The sequence below is a fragment of the Priceomyces carsonii genome (genome assembly GCF_900007245.1).
Source record: "Priceomyces carsonii strain CBS4050 genome assembly, scaffold: Debaryomyces_carsonii_scaffold_2, whole genome shotgun sequence".
Taxonomy (NCBI): domain Eukaryota; kingdom Fungi; phylum Ascomycota; class Pichiomycetes; order Serinales; family Debaryomycetaceae; genus Priceomyces; species Priceomyces carsonii.
Window position 1 is genome coordinate 1,931,836 of NW_026946675.1, and position 19,087 is coordinate 1,950,922.

The 19,087-nt window shown below is 36.1% G+C and overlaps 8 protein-coding genes across 8 annotated transcripts; 3 read left to right on the forward strand and 5 right to left on the reverse strand.

The window, feature by feature from the left end:
- Positions 1-88: 88 nt before the first annotated feature.
- PRCAT00002484001 (uncharacterized protein) lies at positions 89-1,648 on the reverse strand (the record flags this gene model as incomplete). The annotated part of the gene is made up of 1 exon (XM_062952349.1): positions 89-1,648. The coding sequence occupies one exon, from the start codon at positions 1,646-1,648 to the stop codon at positions 89-91; it is 1,560 nt and encodes a 519-aa protein (XP_062809260.1).
- Positions 1,649-2,113: 465 nt separating this feature from the next.
- PRCAT00002485001 (uncharacterized protein) lies at positions 2,114-3,946 on the reverse strand (the record flags this gene model as incomplete). The annotated part of the gene is made up of 1 exon (XM_062952350.1): positions 2,114-3,946. One exon carries the CDS (start codon positions 3,944-3,946, stop codon positions 2,114-2,116), a length of 1,833 nt encoding a protein of 610 aa, XP_062809261.1.
- A 997-nt stretch (positions 3,947-4,943) lies between these two features.
- PRCAT00002486001 (uncharacterized protein) lies at positions 4,944-6,416 on the reverse strand (the record flags this gene model as incomplete). Its single annotated transcript, XM_062952351.1, has 1 exon — positions 4,944-6,416. The coding sequence occupies one exon, from the start codon at positions 6,414-6,416 to the stop codon at positions 4,944-4,946; it is 1,473 nt and encodes a 490-aa protein (XP_062809262.1).
- A 1,401-nt stretch (positions 6,417-7,817) lies between these two features.
- On the forward strand, positions 7,818-9,587 carry PRCAT00002487001 (uncharacterized protein; the record flags this gene model as incomplete). Its single annotated transcript, XM_062952352.1, has 1 exon — positions 7,818-9,587. One exon carries the CDS (start codon positions 7,818-7,820, stop codon positions 9,585-9,587), a length of 1,770 nt encoding a protein of 589 aa, XP_062809263.1.
- A 1,047-nt stretch (positions 9,588-10,634) lies between these two features.
- On the forward strand, positions 10,635-12,458 carry PRCAT00002488001 (uncharacterized protein; the record flags this gene model as incomplete). The annotated part of the gene is made up of 1 exon (XM_062952353.1): positions 10,635-12,458. One exon carries the CDS (start codon positions 10,635-10,637, stop codon positions 12,456-12,458), a length of 1,824 nt encoding a protein of 607 aa, XP_062809264.1.
- Positions 12,459-12,687: 229 nt separating this feature from the next.
- Positions 12,688-13,905, reverse strand: PRCAT00002489001 (uncharacterized protein; the record flags this gene model as incomplete). Its single annotated transcript, XM_062952354.1, has 1 exon — positions 12,688-13,905. One exon carries the CDS (start codon positions 13,903-13,905, stop codon positions 12,688-12,690), a length of 1,218 nt encoding a protein of 405 aa, XP_062809265.1.
- Positions 13,906-14,199: 294 nt separating this feature from the next.
- On the forward strand, positions 14,200-15,933 carry PRCAT00002490001 (uncharacterized protein; the record flags this gene model as incomplete). The annotated part of the gene is made up of 1 exon (XM_062952356.1): positions 14,200-15,933. The coding sequence occupies one exon, from the start codon at positions 14,200-14,202 to the stop codon at positions 15,931-15,933; it is 1,734 nt and encodes a 577-aa protein (XP_062809266.1).
- Positions 15,934-16,746: 813 nt separating this feature from the next.
- PRCAT00002491001 (uncharacterized protein) lies at positions 16,747-17,547 on the reverse strand (the record flags this gene model as incomplete). The annotated part of the gene is made up of 1 exon (XM_062952357.1): positions 16,747-17,547. One exon carries the CDS (start codon positions 17,545-17,547, stop codon positions 16,747-16,749), a length of 801 nt encoding a protein of 266 aa, XP_062809267.1.
- Positions 17,548-19,087: the final 1,540 nt, after the last annotated feature.

The following is a 19,087-nucleotide window of genomic DNA, read 5'->3' on the forward strand; positions in this document are numbered from 1 at the left end:
GAAGCTTATCATTAAATTTTAAATATTAAAATAAATATGATAATTAGGAGGGTAAAAAAAAAAAAGGAAAGGATGGGTAAGAAGTTATTTAAACAGATCTTTTATTAGAAGGCTCAAAGGGAAGTGCGAGAGCTGCTAGGCCAATTGCGCCAACACAAGCACCACAAACCCATATGGGAATAGCAGAAGCAGTGTTCCCGTAGTATGCAATAATGGGTGCAATAGTGCCCGCAATTCTGTTCATAGCCAATGCAATACCAGCGCCTGTGGTTCTTGCGGCTGCTGGAAGCACCTCAGGTGTGTATGCATACAAACATCCATAGTAGACATTAATAGCAAGATATGAAGCCGATGAGAAACCAAGGTTAGCCAGCTCTGTTCGAACTGTTGTGTAACCGAATAAAAAACACATAGATGCCACCCCACCGATTACCAAAGTACCTTTTCGGCCAACGCGTGGTATCAATATCAACAAACCTGCAATAATTGGGCCGAATATACTGACAAAAAGGGCAATCGAGGAATCTCTATAAGTATTAAATACAGAGGAGCCAGTACTTCCTCCTCTTGCCTCAATATAGGAATATATAAAATTTGAGTAAGTTGCATATGTAATGCCTATAAGAAACCAGGAAATGAACATAATCGTTGTTGATCTAGCAACAACTCTATTTTGAAATAATAATGCTAGATGGCTTTTCATAACTTTTACAACTTTTTTAAATGATAATTTATGTTTCGTTTCTTCCACTTTGTAGCTGTTTCCACATTCCTGTAGTTGCTCAATTGACAATGTGCACTTTCTATTGTATTTCTTTGCTATTTGTTGTAATACCTCAACTGCTTCTCTGTCTCTTCCATTTGATACAAGATATTTTGGTGACTCATACATTTTGAAGAGAAAGAGTCTCGCTAAAGCACAAGCAAGAACAATTCCTGAATTAGTATACCAGCAATATCTCCAACCACGATTCAAACGAGACGGGCAATCATCGTTTGACTCGCAGTGAGAATTAGGTAAAAATGCCCAAGCCACTAATGTTGCAATTGTTTGTCCAACTCCCCACCAACAGGCAAACAATGTGGTAAGCCATTGCCACTTAAATGGTAAGAATTCTAAGAAGACCGTTACATCCAAAGCCAAATTCCCTCCAACAGAAAAACTGCAAAAACTTAAAAATATGCCATAAGTTGCAAATGAATTCATTCCACCCGTCAAGAATCCGAAGACGCATCCTAGCAACAATGACACATTGAATATTTTTCTTCTTCCAATAATGTCAGCACCAAAACCCCAAAATAGAGCACCAAATAGCAATCCTACGTAGAGTATCTCAGTTGAGTAAGGATACACTCTACCAAATTGATAGTTCACATAGGTCGCTACAGAACCTTGAACTAAACAAATTTGAGAATCTGCCGAATATCCAAATCCAGCCAAAACGAAGAGCTTAGCATGGAAACTTGTGAAGCCAATTTCGTCTATAGTATTATTCACTAAGAACATTTTTCTTGCTAATATGGAGTCTCCACTCTCTAAATCTGCCGTATCCTTGTTAATGTGGGTTTCTTCAAAACCATAGTTAATAGCTTCACCATCGCTTCTCGCAGTAAAAACTTCTGATTCATTGGTTTTCTCTCCCTTCATTTTTGAAAGATTGCTTAAATTAGCTTATGAAGAATTTATGAACTGTGTTTCTTTCATTCTCCTTTCTTACTTCAATGGTTATTTTTATTTACTCAAGGCAATATATTGAATGTACGAATCCGGTGAAAGATCATTTACGCGAAATTCTACCACGTTGGCTATCAATTGTTCAAAATATACACTATTCGATATAATATAACAGCAAAAAAAAAAATATCTAGGAGGATGAAATGATATGAAAAAATTCCCCATTCAAGTAAATTTGAGCAGAAGTCGTAATTATCCCGAAACTTGTCAGTAGCAAGCTCCAAATAGTAACGAAAAACGTAGTTGAAAGAGTCTCATGAGGGCGTAGCTGTGAACAGTTAGAAACGATGTTGATCATATCTTGCGTGACTTCTACATTTAAAAAATTATTTTATTTATATATACTCTATCGTAGTCTAATTTGATTATGAAAAGAGCTTATGGCACGCCTCTCTTTTTCTTCTCGAATTGTAGTGAAAGTGCATAGTCAAGAATACTTGATTGTTCTTTTACGTCCTTGCCCAAGATCTTCGAAGCGAAATTAAGCAGCTTTTTAACTTGAAATTCAGCATGCTTCTTTATTGGCACACTGAAAATTAAATCTAACTCTTCCAAGGTGTATCCTTTTGTTTCAGGTACAAAAAGAAGTATCAAGATAAAAAGAACTACACACCAACCTGCGTAGAAACAAAACACGCCGACATTTTTAATAGACCTTTGCATATTTGGTAAAGTGAAGCCTAATACAAAACAAAACATCCAAGTCGTGGCTGTTCCAAGACTAGAGTGCGCATCTCTCACTGAAAGAGAAGCGCTCTCAGCATTATATGTGAAAGGAACTGGGCCACTTCCTATACCATAGAAATACACATGAAGATAGATTCCTACTAAAACGAGACCTAATCTTGATTTTTCAGTTTCAGCATAAAATGAAAATGCAGTCCAAAGTAAGAAGATGGCAAGCAAAGGATATGTGAATAAAACTAAGAATCTTCTTCCTTTTTTATCAATGATAGGTATAGCAGTCAACGCTCCACAAACAGCTAAGGCACCAAATCCGCAACTTCCAGCCAATGCAGAATGATTGGAGAAACCAGCACTTACTAAGACTGTTGATATATAAAAAGTCAACACATTTACTCCACAAAACTGCTGTCCAAACATAAGAATGCAACTCGCTAAAGCTGCAAATCTATTACGAGGAACTGTAAAAATCTCAATAATTCTTCTGTAAAATGTAGTCCCATGAGTTGCTTCGTTCTCCACTTCAATCAACGATACGGCGTAGTAAAAATCCTTTGCTGCTAATAATTCAAAAGGTCTCAACCTTGTGAAGGATTCATAGGCATCCCTATACCTCTTTTTGGAAATTAACCATCTAGGCGATTCCGGTGGCACGAAAATTAAAGCACATACGACTAAGGGCAAAGGGAAAACCGATCCTAACATAAATCTCCAGTTATGCTTTCCTGCGTTCAAAAAAGCTACTCCCATAACAGAACCCATCATGACACCGAATGCTGTCAAAGTTTGCCATAACATAACCAACCCCCCTCTAATTCTTTCAGGAGTTGACTCAGCGGTGTAAACTGGAACAGTAGCACTTTTCACTCCAATGGTGATTCCCATTATAAGTCTCCCAACTAGCAACATCTCCCATGAAGGTGAGAATGCCTGCCACAAACCAGATGCAGCTGCCACGAAACTTGACAAGAATATACTCATTCTTCTTCCTAAGTAAAAATTCATGGGAATAGATAGCCAGCATCCAATCACCGAGGCAGCAAGGTAAGGTATAGCATTTATTATGCCTCTAACATTGGCATAGTAAGTAGTATCTGCAGAAATTCCATAATCATATATATAAAATAATTGGGCCCCTCCAATTGCAGATTCATCCATTCCCTGAACAGCTGCCGACAATGCAGATGTAATTGCCAACAAGTACAAAGTATACGTCTGCTTCCAAGGATATTTATTATACTTCTTCACACTCTCACTTTCTTCAATGCTCAATTCATAATCTTTAAAAGTTTTATTCGGAAAACTCACTAGTAATGCACCTTTTTTAATCAATTCCGCCTTCTCGGTAAGCCCGCTTAATTCAATGATTCTTTCGGCTTGAGTTATAACATCATCTTTAGACGTAAATTCTAAAAATGTATTTGCAACTACGTTAACATTCGTCTCAGATTTACTGGTAAGTTCTCCTTCAGTCGAGCTGCTTCCAACATCCTCTCCCTTCTCAAACTCGTTTTCGAGTTGACTCATTTTTTCAGAGATATGAAACTAAATGTCTTTATAGTTGTCAGAAAATACGTCGATCACAATCTTGTTAGGAATGCTTGATTTTAAATGAAAAATTGATGAACATGGAAAAAAAAATTGCACAGAACAAATAACAGTAGATCTAGATTGACTCCACAATTTTAAAATATTTACAATCCTGAATGCGATTGCAGGCAAGCCACACCTTTGTTGATTTGGAAATTAAGATGCAATATCTTGTGTAGACCTCCTTATGAGGATTTTAAATGCACGTGAAATTTTAAATCAGACCTCAACCTACGATGTATAAATTTCTAACCAGTTCGGTAACAAAAACGAGTAGATTTTTCATACAAGGAAAGTGCCAAAGATGGTATCAAAAAAATTAAGCCTTCAGGAGGGTATCGAATGCTGTGACTTCGACCTAAGTTCATACATATTTTTTTGTCAGTAGTTAATGCCATAAGATTATGCGTTTTGAAATAAGATGCATCTAAAATGTTTACTTTTTTTTTAGCGAATAAATGTGAATATTAGCGCCCAAGCGTAATCTAAATCTTCTTATTAAAGCTGAAAAAAAAAATTTAATAGGCTTTCGTAGTAAACTACATTAAACGTGACGTAACTGAAACAATTTGACATTTAAGCGAATAGATTATGCACCACCTTGTAAGACTCTCTGTTTTTTTTTTTAAAAGATTAACTTTTGGAAGAAAAACGATAATAAATTAATAGTCTGAGATAAACTTACCAACAATTATAGCAAATGGGGTTTGGCTCACGCTTTACTTCATATGCTTATCTATAATTAGTTGGCCAGTCCTTTTATCACAAGCACCTAGCCTTGAATCTATCATTGAATTTTTTGCTATCTATTGGATGTGCTCATATGAATTACTGGAATTACTCTAAAACAATAACGCGTTTGGTCAAAATAATTTGATCACAGGGAACCAAATCGAATCTTTTTTTCTCTAAAATTAATAAAAAAGACTGAGCGCTAAACAATAAACCGCCATCTCACATCGTCGTCCCCTTTGAAATCTTCACTGCGAATAAAGGATTGATCAGGTGGAGGGCCATTTGTAATTTCATCTCTTCGCTTATTCTCTTTAGAGAGGATATACCATAAAGAAAAAGATGAAGCAGCGCTGAGACCAAGAAAACCTAGAGACATGCCATGTCCCAAATAAAATCTTGGAGTTTGGTTCGGTCTATACATTTGACAACCAATTACGGCACCTATGTCTCCAAAAGATATTTGAATTGCCGTAGCAACCGCACGCTTTGTTTGGCCAGATACGTTTGTAGCCACCCAAGTAAACATTAGAGCTGACGCTGTCATCATTCCACATGTTGCAAAAAAAGTTGCTAAGTATTGTATTCCAACACGACCACTTGATAAAAGCATTATGTAGCCTATTGACGCTACAGTTATTCCAATAATAATAATAGGTGCACGAACATTAAATTTCTTCGAGGCAAATGCACTGGTTATCGCGCATATAAAGGCTGCAGCGTTTGGTGGAACAGTCAAAAGCTGGGCATCAGCAGCCGTGTAGCCCAAATTATTAATGATTGTTGGTAAGAATAATGTCAAGGAATATTCAGGCAACGCAATTCCCATCCAAGAAAGCATATAAAGCCATACCTTGATATCTTTAAAAGTTTTTTTGACTTCTTTCAAGGAAAACTTTTCTTCTCTCATGGCGTCGTTATCTTCCCATAGTACTTCCTCCAACACTATTTTTTGCCGAGGTGATAAGAAATTGTCTTCTTTTGGGAATCTTCTTATAGTGAAAAAGCCAGTAATAGCAACAACAATTGTAGCTAATCCTTCAATAGTGAAAATCCAGAACCAACCAGGCTTTCCTGCTATACCTCTCATATGTCCTATGGCCCATGCCAAGAGGCCACCAAAAGCACCGGCAATGGAAATAGCACTATTAAAAAAAGTCAAGCGCGTCACAAGAGACTTTCTTGGGTACCACATTGATAAATAAAAAATCGCTCCAGGGAACACACCTGCTTCAGTTGCACCCAAGAAAAAACGAGCAGCAAGTAGTCCTCCAAAGGAAGAAGAAAGTGCCATCAAAGTTGCAACAATACCCCAAACTACCATAATAGAAGGTATCCATATCTTGGGAGAAAATAATTTCAAGGCTATATTGGATGGAATTTCGAAAAGACAATATCCAACAAAGAAAAGTGATAAGCACACAAGATACTGCTCTGGAGACATATCTAAATCTACTATAAGATTCTCAAGTTTGGCATTTCCAATATTTGCTCGGTCAAGGTACGCAAATAAGAAGAGAATAGATATAGGTGGTAGAATGCATAGATCAATTTTTCTAATTAGTTGTCTTCTTTCCTTATCTGTAATTTCATCCTCCAATTGTGAATCTGTCTCCAATGTGCCCTCCTTGCTTATTTTTTCTGTTTCAAAATTCTTTTTTTCTTCCTCTGACATTTTTGCTTCTATTAATTTTTTTGTTTGCTAGAATAAATTTAGGATTACTCTGAGGCATTTATACTTCTTTTTAAAACATGTTGTATTAAATGTATCTGCATGAGCATGCAACTTTCACTCACTTTGATATATCTTGCATCGTCTATTCTTTTCCACAGTTTGAAGATTATAATGGTGTGCCACATGAACGAGATCTAGCGCATGTAACTAATAACAAGTTGAAACTATGTATAAAGGGTGTGGCGGTACATATTTTATATTCAATATGAAGGTTAATCTTCCTGTAAGCCTGCCAGAGATAAGAACATGTATCAGCTAATGGTTTCTTTGCTTATGCGCATACATATGTGAGCACATTATGCTTATCAAAAACGTTCAAAATTGTGGCTCCAGGATTTAGCTTTGGCTAGTGGGATTGCATTGTTTTTCTTTCTTCATTTTTCTTTTTTCTTCAATTGATCGAAAAGGTAAAAGTATAGTTCATCACAGTAGCTTTCGACGTGATAATTGTGATCGATCCTTTGCACCAATAAACTCATGTGACTTTACAGGAAGAGATTCATTAAAAAATTGTAAACTTAAAATGCTTTTAGTAAAAGGATACACACAAGCCTATAAGTCATTTTGCAAGAACCTTGTTGTACAATATCTCCTAATTTCAGCATTGTATAAATCTCTAAAAAAATTATCTCAAATGTCTTGCGAGAATTTTTAATGGGCCGAAAAGCTGACTAGAAATAACCATCCTACGTTTTTGAACAACGTTAATGGTCTGATGATGTACAATTTTAACTAGGTAGGCTTTTCTCTGAAAGTAATATGGTTTTCTACTCCATGTTTACAAATAAAATGACTTCGCTTTGAAAAAATAAACCCGTTTACCTTCAATAAAGTTGTGAAGTGGATATTCGCATGGACGACCTTGTGGGTGTTATACCATATCATATTATAAAATTATTGTAAATACTTGCTTTTCTCTAAAAGCAAAGACTCAACAAGAGTTGAAAATAATAAACATAGCTGATCGTAAAATTTAATTATCCTTGTCATTAAAGAAATTTTACAAAAAGTTCAAGTTCATTTTGAAAAGTAAAATAAATACATAAATACATAAATGAGTATTTTGTGTACGGCTGAATCAGTGATGTGTTAATCATTTTTTGGCTATACAAGTTGTTATTACTTAATACTTGGAGATCTAATAGTTTCACTTTAATTACAAACCTCAAGTCCACAGTGTGGCATTAGAATAAAGATCTCTGTACGTAACAATAAAGTGAGAAAGAAAAGGTTGTTGCTATGCCGTGCGACGTTTTAAATTGCCAATTGTGGTCGAATAATTGAAATGCAGAGCGCTAAGGAATTTGCAATATATAGCTAGCATTTTGTGACGGCGCTAAAATGGGTAGATTCAAATCAGGAATTATGTTTAGGCAAGCTCGAACTAAGGTAATTGATGGTGCATTGGGTACCTTTTCGGGCGGGAAGAAAGAAATTGTATCTCTTGAAACAATTGAGTTAACAGGAGAAGATGACACTCAAAATTCAAATGGAGCACCAGTTGAAAAGGAGAATCCCTTAGGCTATAATTTAGACTACTTCACAGCATTTTACATCATCATTCAAGGTGTCATAGGAACTGGAATTTTCGCTACGCCAGCTAGCGTTTTGAGCTCAATTGGGTCTATTGGTGCTTCTTACGTTTTATGGGTGTCTGGCTTTATAATAGCCCTTTTTGAAATTTCTGTCTATATTGAATTTGTCACTTATTTTCAAAGGAGATCAGGAGGGGATGTTGCTTATTTAGAGCAGTCTTACCCCCGCCCTGCTTTCTTGGTGCCAACGACATATGCAGCCGTCTCTGTGCTTTTATCCTATATGACATCGTCTGCTGTTGCATTTGGCCAATACATTTTGAGTGCCGCAGATGTTGAGATTACAACATGGAGGCAAAGAGGGATTGGTGTCGGGGTCTTGACCTTCGTAGCTCTTGCTGCTGGAGCAAATACAAGGATATCGATGAAGATCTCAAGTATATTGGGCTTTATGAAAATGGTATTTCTTCTTTTCATTATTATCACGGGTTTTGTTGTTATGGGACGAGGGACAAGTGTTACTGACTCACTTGCTAATTTTAAAAATGCATGGGAAGGAACTACAAGAGATGGAAATGCTATATCAAATGCGATATTAAAGGTTTCATTCTCATATAGTGGTACACAATATCTCTTTTGTGTCGTTGGAGAATCAGATCCAAAAAAGACGAAGAATATGTTTAGATATTTTGTTCCAGCTGTTGTATTTGCAATTTTAGTGATATATCTTTTGGTGATAAGTTCTTATTACGCTGGGTGTGGGACCGTTGAAGAAATCAAGAATTCGGGAACGCTTATTGCTTCGTTGTTTTTTGAAAATGTGTTTGGATCAAAAAGCGCACAAAAGGCTCTCAGTTCGTTAGTCGCAATTTCCGCTCTTGGCCATCTTTTTGCGGCATTTGTAGGGCATTCAAGAGCACTTCGTGAATGTGGCAGACAAGGGGTTTTGCCATTTTCACGTCACTGGACTAGTACAAAGCCCTTTGGAACTCCTCTTTTGGCCATTTTCGCTACCTGGATAGTCAATGTGATCGTTTTAGTTGCTCCTCCGGCAGGTGACGCGTATAACTTTATTATTGATCTTTCATCATATGCGAATTATATTTTCAAACTATTATTAGTAGTTGGCTTAGTATTGGTCAGGAGAGAGAGAAAAGCAAAAGGATTAGGATCCGCTGGGTGGAAAGTTCCGCTACCAATATTAATTATCACGATTTTTTACGAAGTTTTTGTGATTGCAATGGCTTGGGTTCCACCAGCTGATGGAACTTTAAAAGGGTCAGATGTTTCCTTCTTCTATTGTACTTATGCTATTGTATGTATTGGGATATTGGGACTATGTGTCTTATATTATTTTCTATGGGCTAAAGTGTTCCCGAGGGTATGGAATTATGAGCATAGAGTGTTGTATTATGAGTTGGAAAATGGCGAAAAAGGTCATACTGTGATTAAAGTTGACAAAAGCGAGGTGGAAGATTGGGATCATGAACATGACAATGATGGAAAACACATTAGGGACACTGAACTGGTTTTGAATGAAGTCGAGCTCATTGAAACCAACAAAGAGAAAGGATAGCTTAAAGAACAGCAAATTATTTTTTCGAGCCGATCGATTTAGAGGAGGCCCATTAAACTACTCCGTCTAATACATTAATAACAAAAATTTTACATCACACAATAAAAATCTACGTAAATGAGCTCTTATTTACGCTGATGGTTACTAATCTGTTGTCGTTCAAAGATATCAAATCAAACTGAGTTCAAGGGAAAAAAGGAGACAGTACGCAGATGAAATGTTTTATTATATCCCCAAGATTCATTTATATTCAAATTAGGTACCTTCAAACCCTATGTCAAGTATATAGATATAATAAAAGGCTCAGGTTCATGAGTTCTCGTCAACTTGAAGCTCCAGGATAACTGATTGTAAAGCCCTCTTTTAAATTGAAGGGAAACGGAGCTGTAAGCTTATTTTCATACTACATTGGTTTATCGTTACTAATAGTAGCAACCATTTTCAGCACTTGATTCTTGGCATACTATTACTATCATCTCGCTAAAATTTTCAATATTTGGCAATATCTGCATATATTAATTTTAGTGGCTAAAGTTCAGCTGATATCGCGATCTTTCTCTTTAGAATTGATAGTTTCAGCAGAATATCGAGAGCCACAGTTTTTGGGGGTGAAGCTTTCTATCGCAAGTATGATGTCTGATTGATGTATGCAGATTATATGCATACTAAGGGCGGCCCTTGAACTAACCAACATAAGGTAGTTTAGCTTTGCTAAGACCTTAAACTTATTTTGTTTCATGGGTATATTGGAAGTAGCAGCTCAACTTAAATTTGATCTTACAAGACTTCGGAGAGAATCTTAAACTCAATATTGGGGTCATGGGGATATAAGCAATTGGCAAGCTTTATTTTACTGTATCCTGATCGAGAACTGGTCTTCATTGAATATTCCCGATATTGAGGTCGTCATCAGATTAAAGGATCCACAGTTTTTATCCAGTAGTAAGAATTGAAAAAAAAAAAATAAAAATGGAAATTTATCCGGAGTCCCTCAAAGAAGTCCAGAATGACTTATATAGTATCTAACAGCTTCCCTGTTTGCAGTTGATGGTGTTACAAAATTGTATTCAGTCAACTGGATTTGCAATTTTAAATCACGGGATGGTCTACTATGTGCTTGCAAAGCTTAAAAATTTCGTCCCACACCTCCGGGAAGTCGAAGATTGGGAAGAAGAAACAACCGTTAAAGATATTAACTTGAAAGAAAGTATATATCTGTCAGCTGATGATTTGGGAAGTGTTCTTGCCAAAGAAAGTAATGAGAAAGGCGTCAAGCTATTAGAATACAGAGACGAGGCCGACAGAAAATGGTGGAAGTTTTTTGACGAATATGAGTATAGATTTAACAAATATAAGAGATCAAAGCATAAATGGTACAGTTGGTTTGAAGAAGGAACTACCGCCGCCGAAAAGAAATTGTTAATCAAATTGGATATAATGGTAGCATTTTATTTATTTGTCGTATATTGGATCAAAGCGCTAGATCAAAATAACATAGCGAATGCTTATGTTAGCGGTTTACAGGAAGAAATTAATATGAAGGGAAATGATTATATTAATGTAGTTACAGTTTATAATGTTGCTGCAGTTGTTTTTCAGTTTCCATTCATGTACCTATTTCCAAAATTTTCCCTACACTATATCTTACCATTGCTTGACCTTGGCTGGGGCTTTTTCACTCTAGGTGCTTATGCTGTTCAAAATAATAATCAACTTTTAACGTTGAGATTTTTCGTAGGTGCATTCGAATCTGCATTTTATCCTGCTGCCCATTATCTTATGGGATCGTGGTACTTACCTAATGAATTAGGTAGACGTGGGGCTATTTACTATTTTGGTCAGATGATTGGCACTATCACTTCAGGGCTAATGCAGGCTTCTATTCATCGAAGCTTAAATGGTATAAATGGATTATCTGGTTGGAGATGGATGTTTATTATGGATGCTGTTATCACTCTTCCGGTCGGTATCTTAGGCTTCTATTTTGTTCCTGGTACCCCGAACAAATGTTATTCACTTTTCTTAACTGACGATGAAATCAGGCTAGCTAGAAGAAGATTGAAGAAAGCAAATATTAAATCTCCATCCGATAAGAGTCAAAGTAGGTTCATGGATAAGAATTTATGGAAGAGAATCCTAAAAGATTGGAAAGTTTACATTTTGACTTTGTTTAGCACTGGATGTTGGAATAATACGAACACTGGTGGTGCTGGTTACATTTTATGGTTGAAGTCTACTGGAAAGTGGTCTACTTCACAAGTTAATGATTTATCTACAATTACCCCAGGAATTGGTGTTGCATTAATTGCATTATGCTGTGGCGGTGCTGATCTATTCAATTCTAGGTTCGGTGCAATTTGTTTATCTCAGCTCTTAAATTTCATTGGCAATTGTATCCTTACGATTTGGAATGTACCATATGCCGCTAAATGGTTTGCTTTTGGTGTACAATACTCTGGTTGGGCCCAGGCAAGTGTTATGTATGCATGGTGTAACGATATTTTAAGACATGATGCTCAAGAGAGAGCCATTGTGTTCTTGTTATTGTATTCCATCTCTCAGTCAACTAGTATTTGGATTACTAGGCTTGTTTGGCCGACTGTAGAGGCTCCAAGGTTCAAAAAAGGTTATGCTACCACCATGGCGTTCGCAATATTTTTATTTATATGGTCTTTTGTCGTGTTGTACTTTTATAAAAAGGATGAAAGAAAGAATGCAGAAAAGAATGGTATCATTCTATATAACTCCAAAGCAGGTGACTTGCCGCCAGAATTCGAGCGTCATTTAGAGAACACCGAGATTTCAAGTACAGATGAAGTTAAATTAAAGAGTGAGTTGGTCATTGAAGAGAACGATGAGAAAAAGTGTTAGGGTATGTAGCAAAGTAAAGACCAAATTAAGCATATGCGTAAATATTTTCTCTGTAAAAAATTAATTGCATAATTTTCGAACTTTAAGTTAGTTTCTCCATGAATCTTTGGAGTCGAAAATTGTATTTTCAAATGCTGATACTACATTCGTGACGCTAAAACTGGTCTGCACTATGTAAGTGCTAATATCCTAAATAACGATATAGCCAAGAGATCAACGGAAAGAATTGCTAATAGCTTTGTTCCAAAGGCTTTTCAAAATGGTGCCAACGCTCAATCTGTCTTCCAAAATACTTAAGCAAGTTACGTTCTCCAGCATCGGTTCTACCTAAGAGTTTACCCTTAGCAGTATTCCAGTCCTGAAACAGGATTTTCTCCCATTCTCTCAACCTGGAAGATTTATTATATCCAAGCAAATCCAATTTTTTAGAATGAATCAACTCAGGATCTAATTCAGAATCAGCTTCAGGATTGCAAAAATAAATGAGAACTAATCTCTTGAATTGCACCTGGTCCTTAGGTGGTTCTATTACTCGATGAAGACATGCTTTAAAATATCCACCTGAGATAAATTCCATTGCGTCTCCTATATTGACAATAAGTGACTGTTCTCTGTGTGCAACGTATCGCCATTTTCCGCTAAAGACGTCTTTAACTTGCAAACCTAAAACAGGCTGAGAGGTTATGAAGGTGAAAGCACTGATATCCGAATGACCCCTCAAGAATGTATTTTCGGTCTTTTCTGAAAAATTTTCATTATTGTAAGGGTAATACATCATTAACCTCGCATGACTTTTTGAACTATCTAAATTGGTCCCACCATTCTTGAAATAATTATTGAGTAAAGTTCCTTCAGGTACATCTAAAATCAAGTCGCACAAGCGAAGTAATTTTGGAAACACAACCCTATGAAGATGATTGAAATATTCAACAAAATCTGATAAGTGAGCAGCAAGAAGCTCGGGATGCTTGTCATGTTGTGCTAAAAATTCATCGTGGCATGAGTCTTGAAAGTTGTAGTGATCAATCGAATCGCGAACACCACCTTTTATCAGCCAATATCCTTTAGGCTTAAAGCCTTGGCCCCTTTCTCCTCCGATTTGTCCCTCTTTTTCATCCTCCTTACGTGGAGCACTAGCTAAATATTTCAACTTCTCTTCCCATGGTAACTCTAAAATACTCTGACTAATTGATTTCAACTTTTCGATTTTATCTTCAGGAAAACCGAACTTAGTTACATTGAAAAATCCGTATGTAGTGATCGATTCCTCTAAGATACCAGCCAACCTCTTTCTTTGCTTTAAAAAGGAATCCCCATCTTCAAATAATGAGAGATCGATATCTTTTAAGACCAAAGGTTCAAGATCAAGCTTAGAAGCCGAGGGGGTTTCAAGTGGCCTAACATTATACTTTTTATCGAGTTCCTCTAATTTACCTTTATTCGACATCAAGAAATCTGTTTTTAAACTATGAATGACTAGACTATCACTTTCTTTCTAGTTCAGAAACACTTAAATCAGAGGAGGAGTACTACCGAACAATATATATATTTTCAACAAAGTGTGGCATCGAATGACAAGCGTATCTCTTTGTTAAGCAATAAAATATAGGAATATGTGGCTCAAATGCACTATGAAAAACTGCATGCATATTTTTTGCAATCTCACCGCAATATGACAATCTCTTCGTTATAAAACCCTAAAAAAATCTATACTTTTTAACTTTCTTAGCAACAATAACTAATGAGCTCTCTTAAAAAAATCTTTCCCCATATAAGGCAGCCGGAGAATAAGTCAGGACTGAAAGATTTGGATCTCGACTCTGTTTCTGACCTGGAAAGCTCGAAAGATCTTGTTGAATTCAAGGAATACAGAGATGAAGCTAATAGGCCATGGTGGAAATTTTTCGATGAATATGAGTATCGGCTTACTAAATCAGAAGCAAGCAGGTATGAACCTTGGAGATGGTTTCCAAAGGGAATTTCTTCCGCCGAGAAGAAGCTTTTGCTCAAACTAGACATTTTAGTTGCCTTTTATTCGTTTGTGGGATACTGGGTTAAATATCTCGACAGCGCTAACCTTAATAATGCTTATGTTTCAGGTTTGAAGGAGGATATTGGAATGAAAGGAAATGACTTGATTGAAACTCAAACAATATTTTTAGTAGGAAATATTATTTTTGAACTACCATGGTTATTCTTATTGCCTAGAATTCCAATTCCATACGTTCTTTTCTCTTGTGAAACAATATGGGCTTTATTCACATTATTCACATTCAAAGTTAAAAATCCTGCTTCCTTAAAAGCCTTTAGATTTATAATAGGAAGTGCTGAAGCGTGCTACTTTCCTATATTTCACTACACGTTAGCTTCTTGGTATAAGCCAGATGAAGTTGGTCGTAGAGGAGGTCTTTTCTACTGTGGGCAATTTTTAGGCATCTTAACATCAGGTTTACTTCAATCTGCAGCTTCTCAGATTTCATCTTCTAATCTCAAGGGATGGCAATGGATGTTTTTTATAGACGGATTTATTTCTCTAGGAGTTGCAATTATGGGACTTTTGATGCATCCAGGGACACCTACCAAATGCTATTCACTTTGGCTCACTGATGATGAAATAATTTTGGCTAGGGAGAGATTGAAGTCAAATAATTCTGATGCCAGCTTCAAGACGAATTCTTTCTTCGACAAAAAGACATGGAAGAATATTGTAACTTCATGGCATTTTTGGTTGTTTGGAATTGCCCAGATATTTGGATTTAATACAAATAGTGCTTCTTACGGTTCGCATGCAATTTGGTTAAAATCCTTGAACAAATATTCTGTATCCAAATTAAACCAGCTCACTGCAATTCCTCCGGCTTTGGGAATATTATGGGTTATTATTGTATGTTTTGGCGCAGATTTAACTGGGAAAAGATTTGGATTCATTATTTTTTCGTTTTTAATGAATTTTGTCTCAAATCTTATATTGGCGATATGGGATGTCTCCGAAAGCGCAAAATGGGTTGGATTTTGTATGTCATATTGGTCTTGGAGTCAAAGTTCTGTCTTTAACCCATTAATTAGTGATATTTTGCGACACGATAATAATCAAAGGGCTATAGAGTGGATGATTGTATATTTGTGTGGACTTACTTCTCTGGCCATCATTGGAAGATATATTTTTCAAACTACGGATTCACCCAGATACTTAACGGGTTTCACAACATGTGCTGTTTTCAGTATTGCTTTTATCATTACCGTTCTGATTTCTTACATCTTTTACAAACGCGACGAGAAGAATAATGCAAAGAAGTATGGCATATACATTTACAATAGCGAAAAAGGTGATATTTCGCAAGAAGGTCTAAACAATGCTGAATCACCGGATAGCGTATCTAAGATTATTGACTTTTCTCACGGAGACGAATTCGAACTAAAAAAGAGAACTGATGACGCAAGAATCGTAGTATCTGGAAGTCAAGAAGATTTTTAATTAATAAATTCACTAGTAACATTTCTAATAGTATAATTGAAGTCAGTTTTGAGAGACCTCTAGTTATTGTGTAGTTTCATAATATTTGTTATGTATTGTCGGCATTTCCCTAATTAAGTCAATAGTTATTGATTGACAGATTTTAAATATTATAATACATAGTTATAACTCAGTTTCTATTTGTCTAATTGTGGTACTTTTTATTTAGTAGTCTTTTAGAAAAAAAGGTAAATAGACAAAAAAAAATGAACATATGCTTTAAGAAACTTCAATTCTGTTACTGTTTAAAAGAGAATAATTCTCACAATTTAGATCGTACCATACAGGGAATTTTCAAAACTACGTCAATATCTTACTTTAGACTTATATATTAAATTACATGTCAGTTTTTACTGTCGTAGTATAAAAACTGTTCATGAATCAACCAAAAAAAGCTTTAACGCGTGATAAGAGAAGTAGGAGAGAGTATTGAACAATTATTTATGATCGTATTCATATCATATATTTGTGGTTTTTTTTTAAAGATTTCTACTTTTTTTGAAGCATAAAAATAAATTGAGAAATAACTATGATACCTGAAAGATATACTGTGTTAGGCCCCGAAGATCATGCGAGCTAACTTCAGAAAGTGATCTTAGCTCATCGTCTGCTAATTGATTTAACTAGTTTTCCAAATTTTCACCTATTTCACTTTGTTATCATGAATTTTAAGAAGCATGCGTATCGGATTTTTCTCAATGAGGGCCACTATATTAAAAGCTGTAAATTAGCTTCGAGGAACTTCAGATATTTAGGTAAGCTGCTTTCTATCATTCAACTAAAGAAAAGTCCACCATCTACTAAAATAGATTGCCCAGTAATGTAATCTGATTTATCGCTTGCTAAGAATGAAACTAGATTTGTCACATCCTCTGGTTTCTCCCCACGGCCTAATAAAATACCATCAAGGTAGCGCTTGAGGGGGACCCCTTTTTCCAGACCTTCAATTTTGGCAAGTCCGGCGTCAATCTCATCCCACATTGGAGTCAAAACAATACCAGGACAGTAGTTATTGACAGTTATTCTTTTGTCGGTACCCTCAAATTTAATCACTCCTAATTCTTGGGCAGCAGCCTGAGCTAGACCCTTTACAGCAAATTTGGTAGAACTGTAAATAGAGAGAATTGGAATACCTTTGAAGCCAGCGAACGAGCATGCATTAATTATCTTTCCGGGCTTTTTGATCTCGATAAATTTTCTCGCAGCAGCTTGAATTCCCCATAATGGGCCATTGATATTAATATTTTGAATTTTTTCGACCTGAGACTTTGTAACTTCCAATAAGGGAGTTACCTGACAAATACCAGCATTGTTAACCATGACATCGAACGAGGAAAATGCTTGATAAGTTTTTTCTACGGCAGCGAAAACCTGATCTCTATCCGTTACATCAACTTCGATGAATTGTGTTTTTACACCATGCGACTTAAGATCTTCAGCAAGCTGAGTTCCTTTTTCCCGCTGATAGGGTAAATCAGCAATAGCCACATTAAACCCATCCCTTGCGAGTTGAGTTGCGATACTTTTTCCAATTCCCTGAGCGGCTCCCGTTACTAAAGCGCTTTTGATTGACATCTCAATTGATTAATCTATGTTCTTTTATTTTCGAAAAAAAGGTAATTCTTAATGTTGTATTTAAATCATATACTGACAATTGCCAAGAGTGTTCTTTGATCATTTTAATAGGTAGTTCAGAATCCGATTTACTCCGTTATTTGATGGTATGCACACCGTCGCAGTTTACGAGCTTGTTATCGGGCTTAAGTCTCTTCTAATTAGCGCTCACACCTATTACAGCCTAAGCACAAACTTAACCCCTATTATCATTCGTCCACAAAAAGCAACATACAATACAATATCCAAAATATCAGGACATAACGTCTCGCATCTAAGGTACAGTTCACTCCTTACAAATATACCCCACAATATGTATCTGTCAAGCTATTTTCGTGATAATAAGCGATTCCTTTACCACTCCTCTTTTGCTTTCTGTTCTGATATTACGTGCAATTGAAGTTTCATAGAGTAGCATTATGTTTTAATTGATAGGTAACTGTGAAATGTTGGATTTATACTGTATGCTGGTACCTGTCTCTCCGTAAAAATTCAAGAATTCGGACTCCTTTTAATTAATGTTCCTCTCGCTTGGTTTCCATCTATCGAAGGCAAAAATTACATCATCTACTCCTTTCAGATACTTACATATCTTTCGTTCTTCATGTTACAATAAAGGTGATGAAAATGAAGAAGGTCCCGGGATTATAAAAACTTTGCCGGTGATCAAAATTAAAGTCCGAAATAAGTGAGAGCAAGAGAGTAACTGAACACTCTGAAATAAAAAAGTCTCTATTCAATATAAGAAGGATAAAGAAAACTCTTTAACATCAGATAACAGTGTTAAAAGAGTAAAGATGGTTAGCCTAAAGAAATAAAATGACGTTGCTCAAGGGTTCAATTAATGGCTACCATCAATTGATCATGACTTTTCGCAAAGTCAGAGGCGGCATCTTTTATTGTGTTCAGCACATAGAGCGAGAGCACAAATCCAGATGAAAAGACCAGCGAATTTCACCGAACTAGAAATTAAGAGGATATCGAAGGTATGTTTAGCAATAATTATGGAATACCTTTAGAAACTTTCAATTTTCACTACTCATATCAAAGTTTTAGTATATATATACGGCTTTAATGTTATGTGGTCCCCAGCAAAGCTAAATAAATGTGAGTTCAAGTATTATTAGGAAATAGGTCTAGGAAACTTGGTTTCTTCTGTCTCTTTGTGAATTTCACTTTCTTCGCCATATCTAAGAAAAGTGTTATATCCCCAATTAGATTTGATATAAAATGTGCTTCTGTCATAAGGAGTGAGAGATAAACCTTCCTTTAATCTGTGAACCAAATCCGGATTAGAGGTATAAAACCTTGAAAATCCTATTAAAGTACGATTACTTTCAGCATCTGCCAATGCACGATAAAAGTAAGGAACGTCATACGTGTAATTTCCCGTTCTCAATACCACCCCTTTCCAAACGTTGTATACAAAAGAATTGTCACCTGCAATCTTCGAAGGTTCTACCGTCTCGTTTCCTTCGGCACGCGGCTCGACAATAGATAC